The sequence below is a fragment of the Homarus americanus genome, unplaced genomic scaffold (assembly GCF_018991925.1).
Source record: "Homarus americanus isolate GMGI-L3 unplaced genomic scaffold, GMGI_Hamer_2.0 scaffold20465, whole genome shotgun sequence".
Lineage (NCBI taxonomy): Eukaryota > Metazoa > Arthropoda > Malacostraca > Decapoda > Nephropidae > Homarus > Homarus americanus.
In genome coordinates, this window is record NW_024756914.1 from 10,573,813 (window position 1) to 10,598,302 (window position 24,490).

Here is a 24,490-nt window from a genome sequence, read left to right on the forward strand (position 1 = left end):
CTCCGTTTTCTCTCAATCTTAGAGTGCACCCGAGACTTTGTTATTCCTTAGTAATGACACAGAATTTGAAATTGCAACTGGGGTTGCAATTGTTGAGGCAACTTAGATATGTCTGATTACAGCAAATGTGTTATTGTCAATTTGTAGGTGAAAGATTTTATCCTCAATAGATGTAGGTGAAGCAAATGGGTACAAACACCTGGAGGCAACTGAGTGATAACGAAATTCTCGGCTTGAAAAATGCGCTAAAACAGCAGGTGTGCAGATTTTGATGGAGGCGTGAAAACGAAAATCACGATAACCAAGGGATGACTGTAATATGCCACGGATCAAACAGGGCGGAGCAGCACCGTGTAATGTGACCAGGACGAGACAAGTACAGTACTGTGGTGTACTTGAACACCCAATTACAGTACAGTAAATAAGGACAAACAGGGTGGAGGTGAAAACTGACCATCAAAAGAAGGAAGTGGTGTACAGGTCATAGTTTACTGTTCATGACCTAAAACTCTTTTGAGCTGGTCTAACATTTCATCTTTCCTGAGCATCTTGCATCATGGCAGAAGATATGACCACCTGTTTTTGTCATTACTTGAACATTTCACCCATTACAGAAGGTAAATAAATAGAAGAACCCATCTCACGGATACAGTACTGTACCTAACAACTAAATTTTCTTGTCAATGTCAATCGTCTCTATAATAATAATATTACATTCATATCAGAACCTGTAATGTAAACAATTTACACCTCTGGCTGCCTGACTACCGACCATGGTGGTTCCAGTTTGAACCTGGCACTCAGAGGTGTACAGTACATTGTTTACATATTACATTCACATAACTACTTTTACAATGAACCTACAGAAATTTTACCCTGTACTTGTAGACATCACACGCCCCCTCAATTTCCCTGTGTGTGTGTGTGTGTGTGTGTGTGTGTGTGTGTGTGCATGCGTGCGTGCGTGCGTGCGTGCGTGCGTGCGTGCGTGCGTGTGTGTGTGTGTGTGTGTGTGTTTCACCCCTTTCTGCACTGTACTTGTCTTACACTACACTATTTCCCCTAATCAATTCCCATTTTTCCCTCAGGTGTCTGTACAGTATTTCTTGACCCCACCCATACAGTAGTAGGAGAGGAATAAAGACAATCTGAATTGTAATCATCTATACAAATAATACCTGGTGGTTAATTTTCTTCACCATCGCCTTGTCTCCTTTCATCCACTCACTAACTCGCTTGGCAAAGGGCGCAGGGAACTTCAACTTCCCAGAGTAGCGATCGTGGACTTCGTACAATGTAATAAACTTGTGATAGACGTCTGCACACTCGGCATTCTCGGACTCGGACCACGTCGAGACGAGGTTACCAAAGATCTCCTCAATGTCTTCGGAAAAATGTCCCCCAAAGCACTCGGTTATGTACCACTCCTGGAAGGGAATTAATAACATTATACAGTATAGTTCTTCATGTGGCAAATAACTTAATACAGTACAGTACCAGTAGCTGTTTATTGAGAGCACCAATCCCTGACCAACAACACCAGTGCTAAACTTTGACCTTGGCCTTTGACTAAACCTTGAAAAAATAAAAGACTGGACACCATCCACACCCTGAACCAAACTTCACATATATCAACCACTGTCTCTTAACATAAGGTATGGATGTAACTGTCACAGGCAGGCACGTGCACAGGTAGGGCTCAAGACCAGCTGTAAAGGCTCACTTCATTGGCCTCCTCCCTCAGGGGATGGTGCCCCTTTTGCAAATACTCAGCCCCTCCATTGACAGGTCCTGTGCATGGCCCTGGTCACAGGAGGATCATCTTATATGAAATCACCATCAAGAAAACAACAACAATATGAGGTTGAGTTTAAAAGTGTGAACAGTACAGTACATGTAATCAGTGAGTGAAAGTATAATAAGCTAAAGGAATCTCAGTACTGTGTCTTGATTTTGTGCCGTCCAAAGCCGAGGCGTAAAGGAGATGTGAGCAGGAAGTGATAAGTGGAGTACAGTACAATGTGTAATATTTGGTTAGGAGTGTCTCAACAGGTACAGGAAGTGCTGGTGGTGGAAGGTGAGCTGTACTGAGAACATGTACACAATAAAGGGGGAGGAGTAAAGTGACAGGCTTTGAAAGGACTTGGATATAATTTGAGATGTGTGAGATACAATGATAATGACTAAAGTGGACCAGGATAGAGTGGAGTGGAAATGAACACCTGGAGAGTAATGCAACTATAGTATAGGGCATTTTTCCCAGCTGAGAAAAGATGCCCCGCCCCCTCCTCAAGAGTTACACCTGATTGGCTGTTGCAAATCTGTTCGATTTCGTCCTAAAGTAATGATGTATTTCTAAATGAGTTTATCCACAATCGTTGGGATGACCGTTTCTGACGAGAAAGATATTTAGCTATATTATATAAAGATACATACATTCATCATTTCAAACAAGAGCAAGTAGGAAGTTTATCAGAAATATTATACATGAATTACCTATTAAACTCTGGTAGTAAATTGATGCTTTCGGAGGATGCATTTAGTACTGTATATACTTATTTTTACACACAATAAGTTATACAAAGACAAATTACATATCAATAAAACTACATTATGCAAAAACTAACATTTTAAAAGATCAGAATCACACAAAAATATTACAAGGCCGTCAACAGAGGCAGGAAATATAACTGGAAACAACTTCATATCTTCGTGTGATTCAGATCTTTTAAAATGTTAGTTTTTGCATAATGTAGTTTTATTGATACGTAATTTGTCTTTGTATGACTTACTGTGGGTGAAAATAAGTACAGTGGTCCCTCGGTTAACAAAATTTCGGTTAACGAAATTCTTACAAAAATGTTTCGACATGCTTTGGCTTGCTCAACAGCTGGAAGAGTAGTCCGCCAATACAGAAATCGGTTCTAGGCTTACATTCATTACCATTTGAGTAAATATCAAGAAGGTTGTACTATTCAATAATTTTCCAAGTTTTATATTAAAATTTTTAGTAATTTTAACACTTATTTAACATAATTGCAGTACTGGGAACTAGTTTTTGGTGCGCCCATCAGCCACTTCACTCACCCACCAAGGCCTCAGTTTGTATCTCTGTTCAGTGGAGGAAACATCTTGCTTTTGGGTCTCTTGAACACAGAGTATTTTTATGTTTTTACAGTACAATTATTGGTCATTCTGAAATTTATTTAACATATTGACAATATATAGTGCAATGCAGTGTTGATTTAAAGAAAATAATCTTGAATTACACCTAGTGAAATTTTATGGGTGAAATGACGGCATCAAGCATTGGGTGATTTCTCTTCCACCCCCACTTCCTTCTCTTCTCCCTTCTCCTCCACCCCCAATTCTAATTCCCATCATCATTATCATTAACCAGGAGCCTTCTACATACACACCTCAAAGTAAGTGTACTTTACTGCATTTTTTTTTTTACTTTGTATGTAATTTTCGGTGAGCTGGAACCAATTACCCAAAATCCCATTGAAACAATGGTTTCGGTTAACAAAATTTTCGGTTAACGAACGACCTTCTGGAATGAATTGTGTTCGTTAACTGAGGGACCACTGTACAGTCAACCCTCACTTTACGCGGTCCCACATTCCGCGTTTCCACGTTTACACGGTGCCCTGCCAGAACCCAGGATGCTCACATTCCGTGGTGCGTGTACCCCTTTACACTGGTGAAGTATAATTTTTTTATTTAGCTCATAAAATTCATACAAATTATCCGGCCAGAATATAATTTACATTGCTGGAATTCTTACAATTTGATGATCATTTTGAATATAAACATCATAGATTTTGCATTAGACATACAAATTTTAGATATAATGTTTACTCTGAGTAAATATGTTATCTTTTGTGCAAAATATATGACAATTATATTCAAAATATTCCTGGTCTTACAAGGAATCCAGCAATGTCAATTATATTATCCTAACTTTAGTTTGAGGTATTATTTATTAAAATTTAGTGGTTTTCCCCCCAAAATTTCTCAGAGAGGGAAGAGCCAGCAGTGTAGTGTGAGAAGAGGGGGAGGGAGTCGAGTCCATTATTTGAATGGACATTAACTTGGCGACTGTATTTCTCTATTTCTCTTAAGTATTAATTGTGTGCATGTACCATCATAAAATTAAGATGTTATTTTTACTAGAACATAGTTGTGTGTCGTCAAAAAGTGGAGTTTGGGGGTCGGGCCACTCTCTATTGGAATTAATCCCATATGTTCTGTTGTTCACTTAACGCGGTACCCTGTGGGTTCAATTGACCGCGTTAAGCGGGGTACAACTGTACAGTACTAAATACCAAATGACTCCAATGATATATACTGTATGTGAGTGGTTGGCGTCATAAGCAGACTAAAGCCAGATTTCCTTGTGATAATCAGGCGAAACAAATAATAGCTCTACTTTTACCTCCAATATGTGAGTGTCTTAATCCAGTTGGTTGAGGTAGACATGAAAAAACAGTAAATGAAAGGAGGCTCAATGTGTTTGTGTAATAGCTCTTCATTCCAGCCATCCTGTATTTTAGTGGGTAAAAGCTTGAAAGAGTGAAGTGGGGATCAAACATTAAAGATACAAAAGGTTGATGGTAAGAGAATACACATTGTTAAGAAAAACATCTGTACCATAACATAACACAGTACAATACAGTCTCACTACTGAAGGATCTCACCTGTAAGTGTTTTAGTTTGCTGTTGAACACCGGCCACACAGAATAATCTTCCTTCAATGAGTAATGGTTGGGGCTCAACTTAGACAATGAGGTTCTTCTTAAATTCCACTGATAGAAGAAGTAAACCACACCAGCAACAAGCACCAACACCACAAACCTCAACTTGAGAGAGTATTTCATTGTTTCACTCCTTACGGTATCTGATGGGGTAAAAATTAATATTTCACTACATGAAAAACAAAAACAAAAATGATACCTTACAGGAATTAGAATTGGTAGTAAAAAATAAATTGGAATAAAGTCTGTGAAGCTGTGGGTTAGCCCTGATAACCTGATATCATGTAAAGATTCAATTAAAAATATAGATCACAATAAAATACTGGGGGATTTGTGTTGTTCTACGTTGGCCTCAATAACTCATCGGTGCTGCAGTGTCAAACTTTTACCACATCATTAATTTATATCATATCGTCTTGACTTACTGTACAAGTGGTATTTTGAGTTTACAGCTGGTGACTCCCCAAGTTAACGCTATACAGTCAACCCTCACTTTACGCGGTCCCACATTCCGCGTTTCCACGTTAAGGCGGTACCCTGCCGGAACCCGGGATGCTCACATTCCGCGGTGCGTGTACCCCTTTACGCGGAGAGCGGCTGGCGAGCCGCGCCATTTTTGGATCCAAACCTCCCGCCATCTCTCCCGCCATGTTGTGTAAGCGGCGCAAGCAGGGTGCGCACAAGGTCGCCCAGTCATCAAAACATTACTGAGTTCTTCACCCGCCACCCACCACAGCCGGCCCAAGTCAGTGATAGTGATAATTATAGTGAGGATATGGACTTATATGGACTTTGAGGAGTTTGACAAAGAGGCCCTGCAAGCCTCTGTGGTGGATAGTGATACAATTGATACAGGTGAGGGCCAATAATCTGCCCTCTGCCTCGGAACCAACCCCCCCTCCCCGTGTGCCCAGCCATCTTTTCTACTAATGTAAGTGTTAAAAAACCTAATTATTGATATTTCTCTTAATTATTAATTGTGTGTGCATACCATCATAAAATTAAGAAGTTATTTTTACTACAACGTACGTATTATGTCTGAAAAAGTGGAGTTTGGGGGTCGGCCCAGTCTCTATTTCAATTAATCCCATATATTCTGTAGTTCACTTTACACATTTCCCGCTTTACGCGGGCCTCCTTGGGTTCAATTGACCGCGTAAAGCGAGGTTTCACTGTAGTTATTGGAGAAATACAGCCATCTGCAGACATAATAAATGGCTTCTCTCATATTGAAGATTTTTTTTCGTTTACATGTTTTGGGAGGGAAGGAGGAGGAGGAGGGAAAGAAGATAAAGTGAGACGTCACCTTCAATACAACGTATCCTTTTATTCTCAAGTCAAAATACAAAAATTTTTATTATTATTATTTTTATTGAAGACTTTATATTATGTACAATGAATCGTACACCATAAGAGGCCGATCATAGTAGAATATAATAATAATAAACCAATAATATTCAGGCCAAAAGATGGCCGTGACAGCAATCAGAGGGAAGGGAAGAGATTACCTTCTGATACAGTTAGTCCTTTTGTTTTAAAGTCATACTACAAATTATACATTATTTAATATAGTATATTATTCATGAAGAAACATACACCACAATAGACTCATCATATGAGAATACAATACTGTAGTATTGTATAATAATGAAAGAAAAACAAACTTGGTGTTGTAGCAACAGCCAGTCCCACACAACAAAAGTCATCTCTTGTGTATCAACTCTCGTTCAGTCTTATTAGACCACTGTACTGTACACTATAAAGACAATATCGTATATACGTACAGTAGTCTACTTTAAACGCTAGCCATCATTTATGAGTTAAACAGAAGAGAAAGTTTTGCTGGAGCATTTAGAGAAGAGAAACAATAATAGAAGAGAAAGAAGATAAGAGAAGATAAAGAAGACAAAGAAGAGAGAGAAAGAGAAAGATATGAACAATATATATACTGTAGTCTTGATAATTCACAAAATACAAATTTGCATACTCATGGCAAGAATTTCCACCGCATCACCGCGCCCCAAACTCACAATTGCTCTGCTGCTTCCTCCTCCAATCATCAGATCAACGGGGTGGTCGGCAAATCTTGTGGGTTAATTCCCTAATATATAACCGTGGGTTATACAAAGCGGCGGTGAAGGGGACGTCGGTTTATGAGGTAAACCCGTACCTTTTTTATCCTCTAATCTTTGCTGTTGGTTATATATATATATATATATATATATATATATATATATATATATATATATATATATATATATATATATATATATATATATATATATATATATATATATATATATATATATATATATATATACAGTATATATATATATATACAGTGGTCCCTCGGTTAACGAACACAATCCGTTCCAGCAGGTTGTTCGTTAATTGAAAAATTCGTTAACCGAAACCATTGTGTCAATGGGTTTTTGGGTAATTGGTTCCAGCTCACCGAAAATTGCCTAAATTCAACAAAAATGGAAGAAAAGTTCACTTACTTTGAGGTGTGTATGTAGAAGGCTCCTGGATGATGACGATGATGATGGGAATTAGAATGGGGGTGGAGGAGAAGGGAGAAGAGAAGGCATTGGGATGGAAGAGAAGTCACCCCATGGCACCATTTCACCCGTAAAATTTTAGTTCTCTTGGTGTATTTCAAGATTATTTTCTTTAAATCAACACTGCACTGCATTATATATTGTCAATATGTAAAATATATTTCAAAATGACCAATAATTTGCTTGGAAACAGAAAAAAAGCGTTGAAGAGAGTCTCAAGCAAGATGTTACCTCCACTGAAAACAGAGAGAGACTAACGCCTGTTTGCTGTGTTAAGAGGCTGGATGCCGCGCATTAAACTAGTCACTTTACCTTCAATTATGTTCAATAATTGTTAAAATGACTAAAAAATTAAATATTAAACTTATAAAATTATTGAATACAGTTGTACCCCACTTAACGCGGTCAATTGAACCCAGAGGGTCCCGCGTTAAGTGAAAACCGCGTTAAGTGAATAACAGAACATATGGGATTAATTCCAATAGAACCCAGCCCGACCCCCAAACTCCACTTTTTGACGACAAATAACTATGTTGTAGTAAAAATAACATCTTAATTTTATGATGGTACATGCACACAATTAATACTTAAGAGAAATAGAGAAATACAGTCGCCAAGTTAATGTCCATTCAAATAATGGACTCAACTCCCTCCCCCTCTTCTCACACTACACTCACTGGCTCTTCCCTCTGAGAAATTTTTTGGGGAAAACCAGGTATAGTAATAAATAATTCCTCAAACTAAAGTTAGGATAATATAATTGACATTGCTGGATTCCTTGTAAGACCAGGAATATTTTGAATATAAATGTCATATATTTTTCACAAAAGATAACATATTTACTCAGAATAAACTTTACATCTAAAATTTGTATGTCTAATGCAAAATCTATGATGTTTATATTCAAAATGATCAGCAAATTGTAAGAATTCCAGCAATGTAAATCATATTCTGGCCGGATAATTTGTATGAATTTTATGAGCTAAAACAAATATCTTCAGTTAATAAAAAAAAAAAAATATTCTTCGACACTATCTGTCAATCAAAGTACCCCACCTTGCCTTCCCCCCCTCTTCCAACCGCGTGGTCAGTCCCAACCCTCCCCCCACCCCCCACCAATCCTCCATTCAAGAGTTTTTAACATTTAGTATTAAATAATACCTCAGATTAAAGTTAGGATAATATAATTGACATTGCTGGATTCCTTGTAAGACCAGGAATATTTTGAATATAAATGTCATATATTTTGGACAAAAGATAACATAATTACCTAGAGAACAATTTTTATCTAAAAATTGTATGTTTAATGCAAAATATATGTTGTTTATATTCAAAATGATCACCAAATTATAAGAATTCCAGCAATGTAAATTATATTCTGACCGGTAATTTGTATGAATTTTATGAGCTAAAACAAATATCTTCAGTTAAAAAAAAAAATAATTCTTCACCGGGTAACAGATGGTCGGTCGGTCGGTCCCTCCCTCCCCCCCACCCCCCACCCCCCACCAACCGTCCCAAGGAGATGTGTGGGATAACCACTAAATTTTAATAAATAATACCTCAAACTAAAGTTAGGATAATATAATTGACATTGCTGGATTCCTTGTAAGACCAGGAATATTTTGAATATAAATGTCATATATTTTGGACAAAAGATAACATAATTACCTAGAGAACAATTTTTATCTAAAAATTGTATGTTTAATGCAAAATATATGTTGTTTATATTCAAAATGATCACCAAATTATAAGAATTCCAGCAATGTAAATTATATTCTGGCTGGGTAATTTGTATGAATTTTATGAGCTAAAACAGGCAGTCAGGCAGGGTGGCGGGTGGGGGGTGGTGCGAATCTAAAAATAGCTCTCGAGCCGGACACTCACCGCGTATATGATGAAAAATGCCGCGTTAAGTGAAAGTTCAGCTTTGGCAAGGCACCGCGTATATGCGAAAACGCGTTAAGTGAAAGCGCGTTAAGCGGGGTAATACTGTAGTATAAACTTCTTGATATTTACTAAAATAGTAAGGAATTTAAGCCCTAGAACCGATTAATGTATTGGCGGACTAAAACTAAAGCTGGTTGACCGGCCAGTGCAAGCGAAAACATGTTGAGGTCGGTTCGTAAGAAATTCGTTAACCGAATTTTTGTTCGTTAACCGAATTTAAGAATCTTATGGGAGGCAGTTCGTTAACCGAAATTTCGTTAACCGAGGGACCACTGTATATATATATATATATATATATATATATATATATATATATATATATATATATATATATATATATATATATATATATATATATATATATATATTATATATATTATATATATATATATATATATATATATATATATATATATATATAAAATCAACGACCTCACCAGCTAGGACTCGAACTCTGGACCTAATGCATGGGACAGGGTTCGAGTCCTGGCTGGTGAGGTCATTGATTATATGTTCAAAGTCCGCGTGTTATATGGACTAAAAATAAAATATATATATACAGTTTTACCCCGCTTAACGCGCTTTCACTTAACGCGTTTTCGCATATACGCGGTGCCTTGCCAAAGCTGAACTTTCACTTAACAAGGGTTTTTTCCACATATACGCGGTGAGTGTCCAAGACGCTATTTTTAGATTTGCCCCACCCGCCACCCTGCCTGACTGCCTGTTTTAGCTCATAAAATTCATACAAATTACCAGGCCAGAATATAATTTACATTGCTGGAATTCTTATAATTTGGTGATCATTTTGAATATAAACATCATATATTTTGCTTTAAACTTACAATTTTTTGATAAAAATTTTTCTCTAGGTAACTATGGTATCTTTTGTGCAAAATATATGACATTTATATTCCAAATATTCCTGGTCTTACAAGGAATCCAGCAATGTCAATTATATTATCCTAACTTTAGTTTGAGGTATTATTTATTAAAATTTAGTGGTTATCCCACACATCTCCTTGGGACGGTTGGTGGGGGGTGGGGGGGACCAACCGACCATCTGTTACCCTGTGAAGAATTATTATTATTTTTTATTAACTGAAGATATTTGTTTTAGCTCATAAAATTCATACAAATTACCCGGTCAGAATATAATTTACATTGCTGGAATTCTTATAATTTGGTGATCATTTTGAATATAAACATCATAGATTTTGCTTTAAACTTACAATTTTTAGATAAAAAATTTTCTCTAGGTAACTATGGTATCTTTTGTGCAAAATATATGACATTTATATTCAAAATATTCCTGGTCTTACAAGGAATCCAGCAATGTAAATTATATTATCCTAACTTTAATCTGAGGTATTATTTAATACTAAATGTTAAAAACTCTGGAAGGGAGGATTGGTGGGGGGTGGGGGGGAGGGTTGGGACTGACCGCGCGGTTGGAAGAGGGGGGGGAGGCAAGGTGGGGTACTTTAATTGACAGATAGTGTCGTGAAGATTATTTTTTTTTTATTAACTGAAGATATTTGTTTTAGCTCATAAAATTCATACAAATTACCCGGTCAGAATATAATTTACATTGCTGGAATTCTTATAATTTGGTGATCATTTTGAATATAAACATCATATATTTTGCTTTAAACTTACAATTTTTAGATAAAAAATTTTCTCTAGGTAACTGTTATCTTTTGTCCAAAATATATGACATTTATATTCAAAATATTCCTGGTCTTACAAGGAATCCAGCAATGTCAATTATATTTTCCTAACTTTAGTTTGAGGTTATCCCACACATCTCCTTGGGACGGTTGGTGGGGGGTGGGGGAGGGAGGGACCGACCGACCATCTGTTAGCCGGCTGTGTAGTGTGAGAGGGGGAGGGAGTTGAGTCCATTATTTGAATGGACATTAACTTGGTGACTGTATTTCTCTATTTCTCTTAAGTATTAATTGTGTGCATGTACCATCATAAAATTAAGATGTTATTTTTACTACAACATAGGTATGTGCCTTCAAAAAGTGGAGTTTGGGGGTCGGGCCGGTTTCTATTGGAATTAATCTCATATGTTCTGTTGTTCACTTAACGCGGATTTCACTTAACGCGGGACCCTCTGGGTTCAATTGACCGCGTTAAGTGGGGTACAACTGTATATATATACTGTATATATATATATATGTATGTATGTATGTATGTATGTATGTATGTATGTATATATATATATGTATATATATATATATATATATATATATATATATATATATATATATATATATATATATATATATATATATATATATATATATATATATATATATACAGTGATCCCTCGGTTAACGAACTCAATCCGTTCCAGAAGGTCGTTCGTTAACCGAAAAGTTCGTTAACCGAAACCATTGTTTCAATGGGTTTTTGGGTAATTGGTTCCAGCTCACTGAAAATTTCCTAAATTCAACAAAAATGGTAGAAAGGTTCACTTACTTTGAAGTGTGTATGTAGAAGGCTCCTGGATGATGATGATGATGATGATGGGATTTAGAATGGGGGTGGAGGAGAAGGAAGAAGAGAAGGCATTGGGGTGGAAGAGAAGTCACCCCATGGCGCCATTTCACCCATAAAATTTTAGCTCTCTTGGTGTAATTCAAGATTATTTTCTTTAAATCAACACTGCACCGCATTATATATTGTCAATATGTAAAATATATTTCAAATTTACCAATAATTTGCTTGGAAACACAGAAAAAAAGCATTTAGTTGAAGAGAGTCTCAAGCAAGATGTTACCTCCAGTGAAAACAGAGAGAGACTAACGCCTGTTTGCTGTGTTAAGAGGCTGGATGCCACGCATTAAACTAGTCACTTTACCTTCAATTATGTTCAATAATTGTTAAAATGACTAAAAAATTGAATATTAAACTTTTAAAATTATTGAAAAGTATAAACTTCTTGATATTTACTAAAATAGTAAGGAATTTAAGCCCTAGAACCGATTAATGTATTGGCGGACTGACACTAAAGCTGGTTGCCTGGTCAGTGCAAGCGAAAACATGTTGAGGTCGGTTCGTAAGAAATTCGTTAACCGAATTTTTGTTCGTTAACCGAATTGAAGATCCTTATGGAAGGCAGTTCGTTAACCGAAATTTCGTTAACCGAGGCGTTCGTTAAACGAGGGGTCACTGTATATGTATATATATGTATATATATATATACAGTATTATATATATATATATATATATATATATATATATATATATATATATATATATATATATATATATATATATATATATATATATATATATATATATACATATATATACATATATATATATACATATATACATATATATATACATATATACATATATACATATATATACATATATATATATATATATATACAGTATTACCCCGCTTAACGCGCTTTCACTTAACGCGTTTTCGCATATACGCGGTGCCTTGCCAAAGCTGAACTTTCACTTAACGCGGCATTTTTCATCATATACGCGGTGAGTGTCCGGCTCGAGAGCTATTTTTAGATTCGCACCACCCGCCACCCTGCCTGACTGCCTGTTTTAGCTCATAAAATTCATACAAATTACCCAGCCAGAATATAATTTACATTGCTGGAATTCTTATAATTTGGTGATCATTTTGAATATAAACAACATATATTTTGTATTAAACATACAATTTTTAGATAAAAATTGTTCTCTAGGTAATTATGTTATCTTTTGTCCAAAATATATGACATTTATATTCAAAATATTCCTGGTCTTACAAGGAATCCAGCAATGTCAATTATATTATCCTAACTTTAGTTTGAGGTATTATTTATTAAAATTTAGTGGTTATCCCACACATCTCCTTGGGACGGTTGGTGGGGGGTGGGGGGGAGGGAGGGACCGACCGACCGACCGACCATCTGTTACCCAGTGAAGAATTATTTTTTTTTTTATTAACTGAAGATATTTGTTTTAGCTCATAAAATTCATACAAATTACCCGGTCAGAATATAATTTACATTGCTGGAATTCTTATAATTTGGTGATCATTTTGAATATAAACAACATATATTTTGCATTAAACATAAAATTTTTAGATAAAAATTGTTCTCTAGGTAATTATGTTATCTTTTGTCCAAAATATATGACATTTATATTCAAAATATTCCTGGTCTTACAAGGAATCCAGCAATGTCAATTATATTATCCTAACTTTAATCTGAGGTATTATTTAATACTAAATGTTAAAAACTCTTGAATGGAGGATTGGTGGGGGGTGGGGGGAGGGTTGGGACTGACCACGTGGTTGGAAGAGGGGGGGAAGGCAAGGTGGGGTACTTTGATTGACAGATAGTGTTGAAGAATATTTTTTTTTTTTATTAACTGAAGATATTTGTTTTAGCTCATAAAATTCATACAAATTATCCGGCCAGAATATAATTTACATTGCTGGAATTCTTACAATTTGCTGATCATTTTGAATATAAACAACATATATTTTGCCTTAAACATACAATTTTTAGATAAAAATTGTTCTCTAGGTAATTATGTTATCTTTTGTCCAAAATATATGACATTTATATTCAAAATATTCCTGGTCTTACAAGGAATCCAGCAATGTCAATTATATTATCCTAACTTTAGTTTGAGGAATTATTTATTACTATACCTGGTTTTCCCCCAAAAATTTCTCAGAGGGAAGAGCCAGTGAGTGTAGTGTGAGAAGAGGGGGAGGGAGTTGAGTCCATTATTTGAATGGACATTAACTTGGCGACTGTATTTCTCTATTTCTCTTAAGTATTAATTGTGTGCATGTACCATCATAAAATTAAGATGTTATTTTTACTACAACATAGTTATTTGTCGTCAAAAAGTGGAGTTTGGGGGTCGGGCTGGGTTCTATTGGAATTAATCCCATATGTTCTGTTATTCACTTAACACGGTTTTCACTTAACGCGGGACCCTCTGGGTTCAATTGACCGCGTTAAGTGGGGTACAACTGTACTTCATTTTTAGTCCATATAACATGCGGACTTTGAACATATAATATATATATATATATATAAATATAAATATATATATATATATATATATATATATATATATATATATATATATATATATATATATATATATATATATATATATATACTGCTGTATATATATATATATATATATATATATATATATATATATATATATATATATATATATATATATATATATATATATATATATATATATATATATATATATATATATATATCTTGATAAAATCACACGAAAAGGGAAACAATGGAGCACCTTAGCTTTCGCTTTATTCAAGACATCTTATCCACGTTATCATTGTGGATCTACATGATATATATATATATATATATATATATATATATATATATATATATATATATATATATATATATATATATATATATATATATATATATATATATATATATATATATATATGTGTGTGTTATTAATATTATTAAAAAATACAGACTAATTTTCTGGTAAATATTCCATGCTGTGATGTTTTTTTAAACTTACTATTTTTAAACTACACAAGCAGAATTACATGCAAAACTATTATGCTCACATGCACATGCACATTGTATGTACATAAATAGAGTACAGCATAGAGGATTGATCCTAAAAGTCTATTTTCTAGCAAGGCTCACAGCCGGGTGTGTCTCGTTACCACGCTGATTCTCCAATGTCAGAGTACAATACTGAGGTCATCACTGTTATAGTCATCTTCAACCAATAGTATTGCGGTGAAAAACAATTGGAATATGAACAAGAATATACTAAACCTCCTATTGAGAGTAAGACCTCCCCTAGCAGTAGAGTAAGACGGTGAGGTAGACTCGGCCAGGTGACGGATGAGTAAGGCTTAATTTACCATAAAAAAGTTAAGATATTAAGTCCGACGTGAATGAAAAAATATCCATACTGACTTGAGACTTTACATGTGATTCGTCAAAAAATACTTGCATGTCACAAAATACTCATGACTGAACTTGAAACTCATCAATAATGACTTGGGACTTGACATGGCACGTGATATAAATTAACTATAGACATGTCTCCTTTGAAGTGTGATAACGGAGCAGGCACTTGACTTTTATCAACACAGTACAGTAGTCAAGTACAGCTGGATAAAACTATATAGTACAGTACTATATAGTCATGACCGCTCTTGGTGGTTATCAGTTGGGGATGATTCAACTTGTGATTGGCCTCTAAAGCTGCTAGGAGTGGCACAAGTAGTGCTAAGTCACTAAGACCTTCCTCAAGAGAGGTAGTTTGCTTCTTATATCTCTCCTGAGGACAACAATTGTAACTGGGAAATATTGATGGCAATAAGATCAGCCTCTTGCTATCAAAGGGGCGCATTGTGCTGTTCAAGCGAAAAACCAAAGCGTAATGAACACGAGATCATTACAATGTATCAGCCCCTTCACAGTCTATTCAGGCATTCATAAGTAAGGGGGGAAAGCACGAAAGGAAAAATTTGATATTTTCAGCATGCTGCCTTAAGAATATTGATAAACTTACGATCATTGGTACAGCAATTTGTTCTTACATTTTACACAACGCATCATAAAATCTAACACCAGTGAAGGAATGGTATGCCTGCTGCTACCTGCATCAATCTTGTATGGTTGATAACTACTGTACTCATTTTATGATGCAAAGATGAAAATATAAATCTGAAAAGAGAAAGATTGTAACAGTTTAAATCCAAATATTACACCTACTATAAAAGGCTATGCATCACTGTGTAGTATGAACAGTAGTATAAAAAGTTATGCATTTACAAATTTATATGACAGCATTTATACATTTTTGTGGGACTGTACTTGGCATGTGTATTTCCATACATTTATTTATAAATGTGAGAATGCAGAATATAAATATTTATAAGTACGGAGACATGTGTATATGCTTTCTTTTTTGGCAATACAGTGGTCTCTCGGTTAACGAACGCCTCAGTTAACGAAATTTCGGTTAACGCATTACCTTCCATAAGAATCTTCATTTTAGTTGACAAACAAAAATTCGGTTAACGAAATTCTTACAAAAATGTTTCGACATGCTTTGGCTTGCTCAACAGCTGGAAGAGTAGTCCGCCAATACAGAAATCGGTTCTAGGCTTACATTCATTACCATTTGAGTAAATATCAAGAAGGTTGTACTATTCAATAATTTTCCAAGTTTTATATTAAAATTTTTAGTAATTTTAACACTTATTTAACATAATTGCAGTACAGGGAACTAGTTTTTGGTGCACCCATCAGCCACTTCACTCACCCACCAAGGCCTCAGTTTGTATGTCTGTTCAGTGAAGGAATCATCTTGCTTTTGGGTCTCTTGAACAGAGTATTTTTACATTTTTACAGTACAATTATTGGTCATTCTGAAATGTATTTAACATATTGACAATATATAGTGCAGTGCAGTGTTGATTTAAGGAAAATAATCTTGAATTACACCTAGTGAACTTAAAATTTCATGGGTGAAATGACGGCATCAAGCATGGGGTGATTTCTCTTCCACCCCCACTTCCTTCTTTTCTCCCTTCTCCTCCACCCCCACTCCTAATTCCCATCATCATCAACCAGGAACCTTCTACATACACACCTCAAAGTAAGTGTACTTTAATACATTTTTTTTTACTTTGTATGTAATTTTCGGTGAGCTGAAACCAATTACCCAATATCCCATTGAAACAATGGATTCGGTTAACAAAATTTTTGGTTAACGAACGACTCTGTGGAACGAATTGTATTCGTTAACCGAGGGACCACTGTACGTACTTATATATAATAATCAAGACATTTCTTAAAGTCTTTACCATAAGCTTGGAAATTTAATTCGAAAGAAAAATGGGAAACAACAGAAACTAAATACAATGCGTAACTGAAACAAATATTGAGGGATAGGGAAGACGACTGTAACAATGGCAACATCATTCTTTTCAAGCCTCAAAGAAACAATAGGAGCATTTGCAATAGTACTGGTATGTACAGAATTCACAGTACAGTAAAAGTCCAAAAATCCGGATGCCAGAAATCCGGACCACCCGAGAATCCGGACTTTTCGAAAACTCAAACTCTATTTTTTTTTTAGCTGGCTTTTGTGTGTATGTGTGCATGTGTGAGCGCCACAGCTGCACAGCGACAACAAGCGACCACGCGGTTACCACTTTAAAACGAGCAATCAAACTGTGACAACGTATGTAATTTTGAGTCCTACTCTTTCCATTTACAGAGTACTGTTCAAGCCCATAATAATGGCTCCTAAAGTAGATAAACTTCGTTGTGTGAAGAGAAAAAAGAACACGTTGAAATTGAGTGACAAACTTGAAATAATTAAGAAACTAGAACGTGGTGTGAGCAATACTGTTCTAATGGAAACATACGACATTGGAAAGTCTACAATTTATGATATAAAAAAGGCAAAGAATAAAATTTTAGAATTCACAGCTTTATCTTTAAAACTGCTCGTTTTGATAAATGAAGCATGCTATATTTGCTAATGAATAAACTATCAAAATGTACCTGTTCATCTCTTCTTTATTTCTCCTGAAATTTGAATTTTAAAAGTACTGCCTGAGAATCCGGAAAATCCGAAAATCCGGACCGACCCAATCCCCAAGCAGTCCGGATTTATGGACTTCTACCGTATGTATTTATTCTTGAAGTTGTAGAACATCTTGTACTTCATTGTCTTCAACCCTTATGGTGTGAATATTCTTCCTATTACATGCTACAGCAATGTGTCCCTTGGTGTTGCACTTGTTACGCATATAGTCTCGGAACCGGCAATTTCCTCTCTGATGCCTGGGTTTTGTGCAAGAGAAGCACTTGTATGTGTAGAAGGCTTGACCTGAATAATTTCCTTCCCTAGCAGTTGAGTGGTTATACTGCTTGGGAATGGCCCTTGCCTTGCGCACTGGGAGACATGATTTTCTTGAGCGCTGGCTTTGATGCACCGAAACTTCATCACTATCTGCAGCTTGAACTTGGTGAACAGGCGCATTTTGATTCCGAAACTGCTGCGTCTCAACGCCAGCAACCTCATGAGCTTGGGCTATTTGCAGACATTCTTCAAAAGATCTTTCGGCGGTAATCAGCTTCTTTTGGGTCTCAGCACTGTGGATCCCACTTACAAACTGATCCTTCAAAGCTCTGGTGAGGAACTGGCCAAAATCACATGTTGCAGCCCTGTGTCTTAGCCTAGCACTGTAATCTGCAATGGACTCATTTGCTTCCTGAATGCATCTGTGGAATTTAAAAGTTTCAGCAATGTGAAGTCTTTTGGGGTTGTAGTAGTCTGTCAGTAACTTAATTAGTTTATCAAAAGTCTGTTCCTTGGGTAACTTTGGACTGCATAAATTGTGCAGTAATTTGTAGGTACTCTTAACCAGGACAGTTATCAGGACAGCAACTTTTCTTTTACTAGCAGCCTAAATTGTGGCATCATTGGCAGCAGCAGGATACGTAAGTGCCAATCTAATTTGCACAGAAATATTGCTCTAATCTCTCACTGTAACTAGTGAAATCCTCTGTGGAAGGATAAAAAAAATCAATATAGCCAAGCAAACCTGAACTGCCATTTTGGGGTAGCACAAATGTTTTGAATCAGGCTGATTCTTCTAACTCGCCCTTCTCTCCTTTATACTTTAATTCACTCTTCTAAAGTGACTCTGGTAATACTGTAAGCCTTACTGTACAAAGCGATCCCAACCTCGTGACCAAATTCTGTGGCGTCTTCATTTCTTAAGGCTATTCATGTAGAAGAGACTGAGGCACAGTCTTCTAAATCCCATGTTTATTTCCTGCTCCCTTTACAGTGAGTCTACATATAAATCAACCTCCCTACAGTGAGTCTCCATATAAATCAACCTCCCTACAGTGAGTCTCCATATAAATCCACCTCCCTACAGTGAGTCTCCATATAAATCCACCTCCCTACAGTGAGTCTCCATATAAATCCACCTCCCTACAGTGAGTCTCCATATAAATCCACCTCCCTACAGTGAGTCTCCATATAAATCCACCTCCCTACAGTGAGTCTCCATATAAATCCACCTCCCTACAGTGAGTCTCCATATAAATCCACCTCCCTACAGTGAGTCTCCATATAAATCCACCTCCCTACAGTGAGTCCCCATATAAATAATCAACATTTAAAGTAAATAAATACAGTTGTTGCTGTAATAATATAAATTATTCCTTTATACAATTATTTGTACAGTAATATATAACAACTATCCCTATATATGCAGATGCTGTACAGTCACCCAAAAAAGTCCTGTCGCGAACCACGATTCAGACTCGTGAACCCGAAGTAGTAGACGCTCATACATTAGTCTGTCCATAAATGCTTCAGATTCAAGAGTCTGAATCTCGGGGTTCATGGTTCACGACAGGACTTTTTTGGGTGACTGTACAATAGTAATGAAGCATAGAAACAAAATAATAATAATTAAACATTATTACCGGTTTCACAGCCTTAAGTAAAATAGGGTTAAGTTAGTCTTGACAGAGTTCTCAACTCATTCTAAAGTGGACATTATAAATGGCAGAGAAGATATGGGATCAAGATACAGCACAGCACAGCACAGCACAGCACAGCACAGCACATGCTTTTAAGAAACGTCTTAAAAATTAGAAACATAAGATATACTTTCAATGTTTAATCCATGACAAAGATAAAGATTTAACTTTAGGAATGATTCTATGTTTACTGTATGTGTTTACTGGGTCTTGTTTGGGTGATCTGTTGTAAATACTGTAATCAGATAATCAAATAGTACAGTACAGTACAGTACTGTATAGTACAGTACAGTACAGTACAGTACTGTACAGTACAGTACAGTACAGTACTGTACTCACAAGTGTCATGATTAATTGAACAATTTATATATTAGAATTCTTGCACATCAACATAGAGCATATTATATTACTCAAAATAAATGAAGAAAAGTCAAAATTAAACAACATGTACATTTTCAGCACCAATCATGCATGCTTCACAGCTACTGACGTCATTTAAACCCTAGACATTCTTTGTTAACTTACCGTTCACACAAATTGGAATTTTCAGAATTTGCCTCCAAGTTTCACACCAACCTGTACAGCAGACACTGTACTATATGAACTCCTGCCACACCCAGAGGGAGAGCTGCTTTATACCGTACCACATTACTGTTACACCAAGTGATTTGACTCACTTCAGTCGTTTTCTCTCTTTTTCCTGATGCCTAAAATTAATTGACATACAGTAATGATAAATAACCTACAAGAGGGAAACAAAATTGCATCCATTTGTATAGTATAGTACAGTACTGTATTCTAAAAATACTGTAATCAAACCAACATTTACACAGCACACACAAAGAAAGCATACATGTCTACAGTATACTCTCTGTATTTGTGAATTCCAAGTATTTTCAAATTGGTAAATGTACAGTACATTTCCTAATTTGTGAAACCCTGACCTATGGTACTGTAATGGCAAGTTTGCAAGCCCATCACCCCAGCCACCTCACCATGCCACTACCAATACTGGGACCACAAAGGGGAGTTGTACATATGCTGATGTTTGGTTTGTCTGTGTAGCACTTCACTGTGCCTCTAAACTTACTGTAAACTTGTGCTATCTTCTTGCATGTTGCATGTGTTTAATCATGGCCTCTAATTATAAGATGAGTGGGGAAGTTAAGGCTGTTGAAAATGCAGAAATAAAATAATGACGAGACTGAGCAAAAGACTGTTTGTGTTAGACAGGTGTGAGTGTATCTACAGTAGACAAGCACACTGGTATTATAAAGTCCGCTGTCTGGAGCATTAACCCCTGGGGGTAACCAGAATGAAATGGTAAGTGCAGAAATGGTAGCAAAAGGGTTAGGTAAGGAAAATTAAAAAGCCAATATGAGAATTATCACAGCAAAGGCTGCCATAACTGCTAAAGGTAATACAACTGTGCTTGGTAGAGCAGTAACTTACACATCTCTCACTACAGGGTCCTGGAGTTGTGACTTGGCCTGGGACACTTGTGGGAAGTGTTATCCAGTGTAACCCTCACTACCAAATATAGTATTTTCTAGATTCAATGAACTAATTCGAGCCGCACTTGTTGCCAAGCACAGGTGTGTGTTCCTAAGCACTCCTCAAAAGCTGGTGTGTGTGTGTGTATATGCACAGGTGTTGCAAGTGTTCCTCAACGTGTGTGTGTGTGTGTGTATATGCACAGGTGTTGCAAGTGTTCCTCAACGTGTGTGTGTGTGTGTGTGTGTGAAGACATAATAATAATAATAATAATAATAATAATAATAATAATAATAATAATAATAATAATAATAATAATAATAATAATAATAATAATAAATAATAATAATAATAATAATAATAATAATAATAATAATAATAATAATAATAATAATAATAATAATAATAATAATAATTAACAGTTTATTGAAAAAGTTCTGCTGCCCGAAGGCTGAAAATATACATTGGACATAAATGACTTATTAGTTACATTGGTGGTTTAACAAAAGCCTTCAATAGAGAAAGGTAAAGGAACATACAGTGAACATACAGATTATTGTAGGTGTTGAACAGCAAACACGTAGTGTAGTAACTCCCTCCCAGATGGTGTTAGGAGGGACCTCACGTGATGTAGTAGTTCCCTCAGATGGTGTTATGAGGGACCTCACGTGGTGTAGTAATTCCCTCACAGATGGTGTTATGAGGGACCTCACGTGGTGTAGAAATTCCCTCACAGATTGTGTTATGAGGGGCCTCACGTGGTGTAGTAATTCCCTCACAGATGGTGTTATGAGGGGCCTCACGTGGTGTAGTAATTCCCTCACAGATTGTGTTATGAGGGGCCTCACGTGGTGTAGGAACTCCCTCACAGATGGTGTTATGAGGGGCCTCACGTGGTGTAGTAATTCCCTCACAGATGGTGTTATGAGGGGCCTCACGTGGTGTAGTAATTCCCTCACAGATGGTGTTATGAGGGGCCTCATGTGGTGTAGTGTAGCAACTCCCCAGATGGTAAGCTATGAGGGCCCACTGCAGGTACCCTCACAGATGGTGTTATGAGGACCCCACGTGGTAGTAACCTCACAGATGGTGCTGAGGGGCTTGATGGTGTAGTGAACTCCCCACAGATGGCTTCAGAGACCTGACGGTGTGTAGTAACTCCCTCACAGATGGCGCAGGAGGGACCTGACGTGGTGTAGTAACTCCCTCACAAATGGTGTTATGAGGACCTGACGTGGTGTAGTAACTCTCACAGATGGTGTTATGAGGGACCTCACATGGTGTAGTAATTCTCTCACAGATGGTGTTATGAGGGACCTCACATGGTGTAGTAATTCTCTCACAGAGGGTGTTATGAGGGACCTCACATGGTATAGTAACTCCCTCACAGATGATGTTATGAGGGACCACACATGGTGTAGTAATTCTCTCACAGATGGTGTTATGGGGGACCTCACATGGTGTAGGAACTCCCTCACAGATGGTGTTATGGGGGACCTCACATGGTGTAGGAACTCCCTCACAGATGGTGTTATGAGGGACCTCACATGGTGTAGGAACTCCCTCACAGATGGTGTTATGAGGGACCTCACATGGTGTAGTAACCTCACAGATGGTGTTATGAGAAGTTTGATGTGGTGTAGTAATTCCCTCACAGATGGTGTTGAGGGACCTCACGTGGTGTAGTAATTCCCTCACAGATGGTGTTATGACGGACCTCACGTGGTGTAGTAATTCCCTCACAGATGGTGTTGAGGGACCTGACGTGGTGTAGTAATTCCCTCACAGATGGTGTTATGAGGGACCTGACGTGGTGTAGTAACTCCCTCACAGATGGTGTTATGAGGGGCATCACGTGGCATAGTAACTCCCTCACAGATGGTGTTATGAGGGACCTGACGTGGTGTAGTAATTCCCTCACAGATGGTGTTATGAGGGACCTGACGTGGTGTAGTAATTCCCTCATAGATGGTGTTATGAGGGACCTGACGTGGTGTAGTAATTCCCTCACAGATGGTGTTACGAGGGGCCTCACATGGTGTAGTAACTCCCTTACCGATGGTGTTATGAGGGGCCTCACATGATGCTGTAGCAACTCATTCATTACGTGGTGTCGTAGCATCATGGGGACACCACATGAGTGAAGTGTGGTCCCAGGCCTCCCTATCGTGGACGGATTAACACATAGCTGGTGTTGTTGAGTCTCAGGGGCCGTTATCACTGGGTACCTGGGACCTCACTGTGTGAAGGTTAACTTGGGTACGACTCAGCTGTTACTGTTGAGTTGTTTTCACTAACCTAAGCACTGCTCACCACTGTTCACCACTATTCAACACTGGTTCCATTTCTTTCCTAAATAAAATAGTAACTTCTGGCGAGAACTTGTTGATATTCCGGTGGGGAGGAGGGTTCAGGGGAGGGGGTTGGTATGGGCCAACTTAACAGTTGACCTGGCTGCTACCAGATGAGCGCCAGGTACGTCTTGACCCTTCAGTGGTCACGGAGAGAGAGAGAGAGAGAGAGAGAGAGAGAGAGAGAGAGAGAGAGAGAGAGAGAGAGAGAGAGAGAGTGTGTGTGTGTGTGTGTGTGTGTGTGTGTGTGTGTGTGTGTGTGTGTGTGTGTGTGTGTGTTATACACGCACATCTTCTGCTCTTCCCAGGGGGATCACTATCATCATTGTTTGAATTAATTGACCTAAAATGTTACCATTTTTTTGTGGCTGAATGTGTATCGACTTGTAACAGCACCATTTGTATTATATAAATAATTTACCTAATTGTATAATACCAAATTATTCACTAAGTTATTCAACAATGACTCATGAATTGCTGGGGTGACATTACCTTTGGGGAGCAAGCGAGCGCAGGCTGAGGTCAACGCGTGTCAGCGACACCATTTCTGACGCGTTTCCTCTCTGAGGCCTGTTGGCTCTCTCTCCCTAGGTGAGTGACAGAGACTCATATCACTTGTTCCCCAGTGAACACCTCACTTAAGTGTTCTCCTATAAGTGCACTAAGACACTGCCCTTAGTATAGAAGGTACAATATACCTGTATATATATACTGTATGTATGTATGTATATATATAAAAACTGTACTGTATATGCATATATATATATATATATATATATATATATATATATATATAT

General features: G+C 37.0%; 1 protein-coding gene across 6 annotated transcripts in view; it reads right to left on the reverse strand.

Annotated features, from left to right (window-relative positions):
- The window catches only part of LOC121857155, a 60,204-nt gene that overhangs the window by 25,487 nt on the left and 10,227 nt on the right, over positions 1–24,490 (reverse strand). For 2 of the 6 annotated variants that reach the window (XM_042353044.1, XM_042353045.1), the window contains exons 2-4: positions 15,870–15,996; positions 4,701–4,900; positions 1,179–1,427 (exon numbers count right to left, since the gene is read on the reverse strand). In XM_042353044.1, coding sequence (XP_042208978.1) covers positions 1,179–1,427; positions 4,701–4,900; positions 15,870–15,888 — 468 coding nt within the window. In that variant the 5' untranslated portion in view covers positions 15,889–15,996. Of the gene's footprint in view, positions 1–1,178; positions 1,428–4,700; positions 4,901–15,841; positions 15,997–21,300; positions 21,400–24,490 lie in introns of those variants that run through there. The other 4 variants (XM_042353046.1, XM_042353049.1, XM_042353048.1 and 1 more) reach the window with 3 other exon arrangements.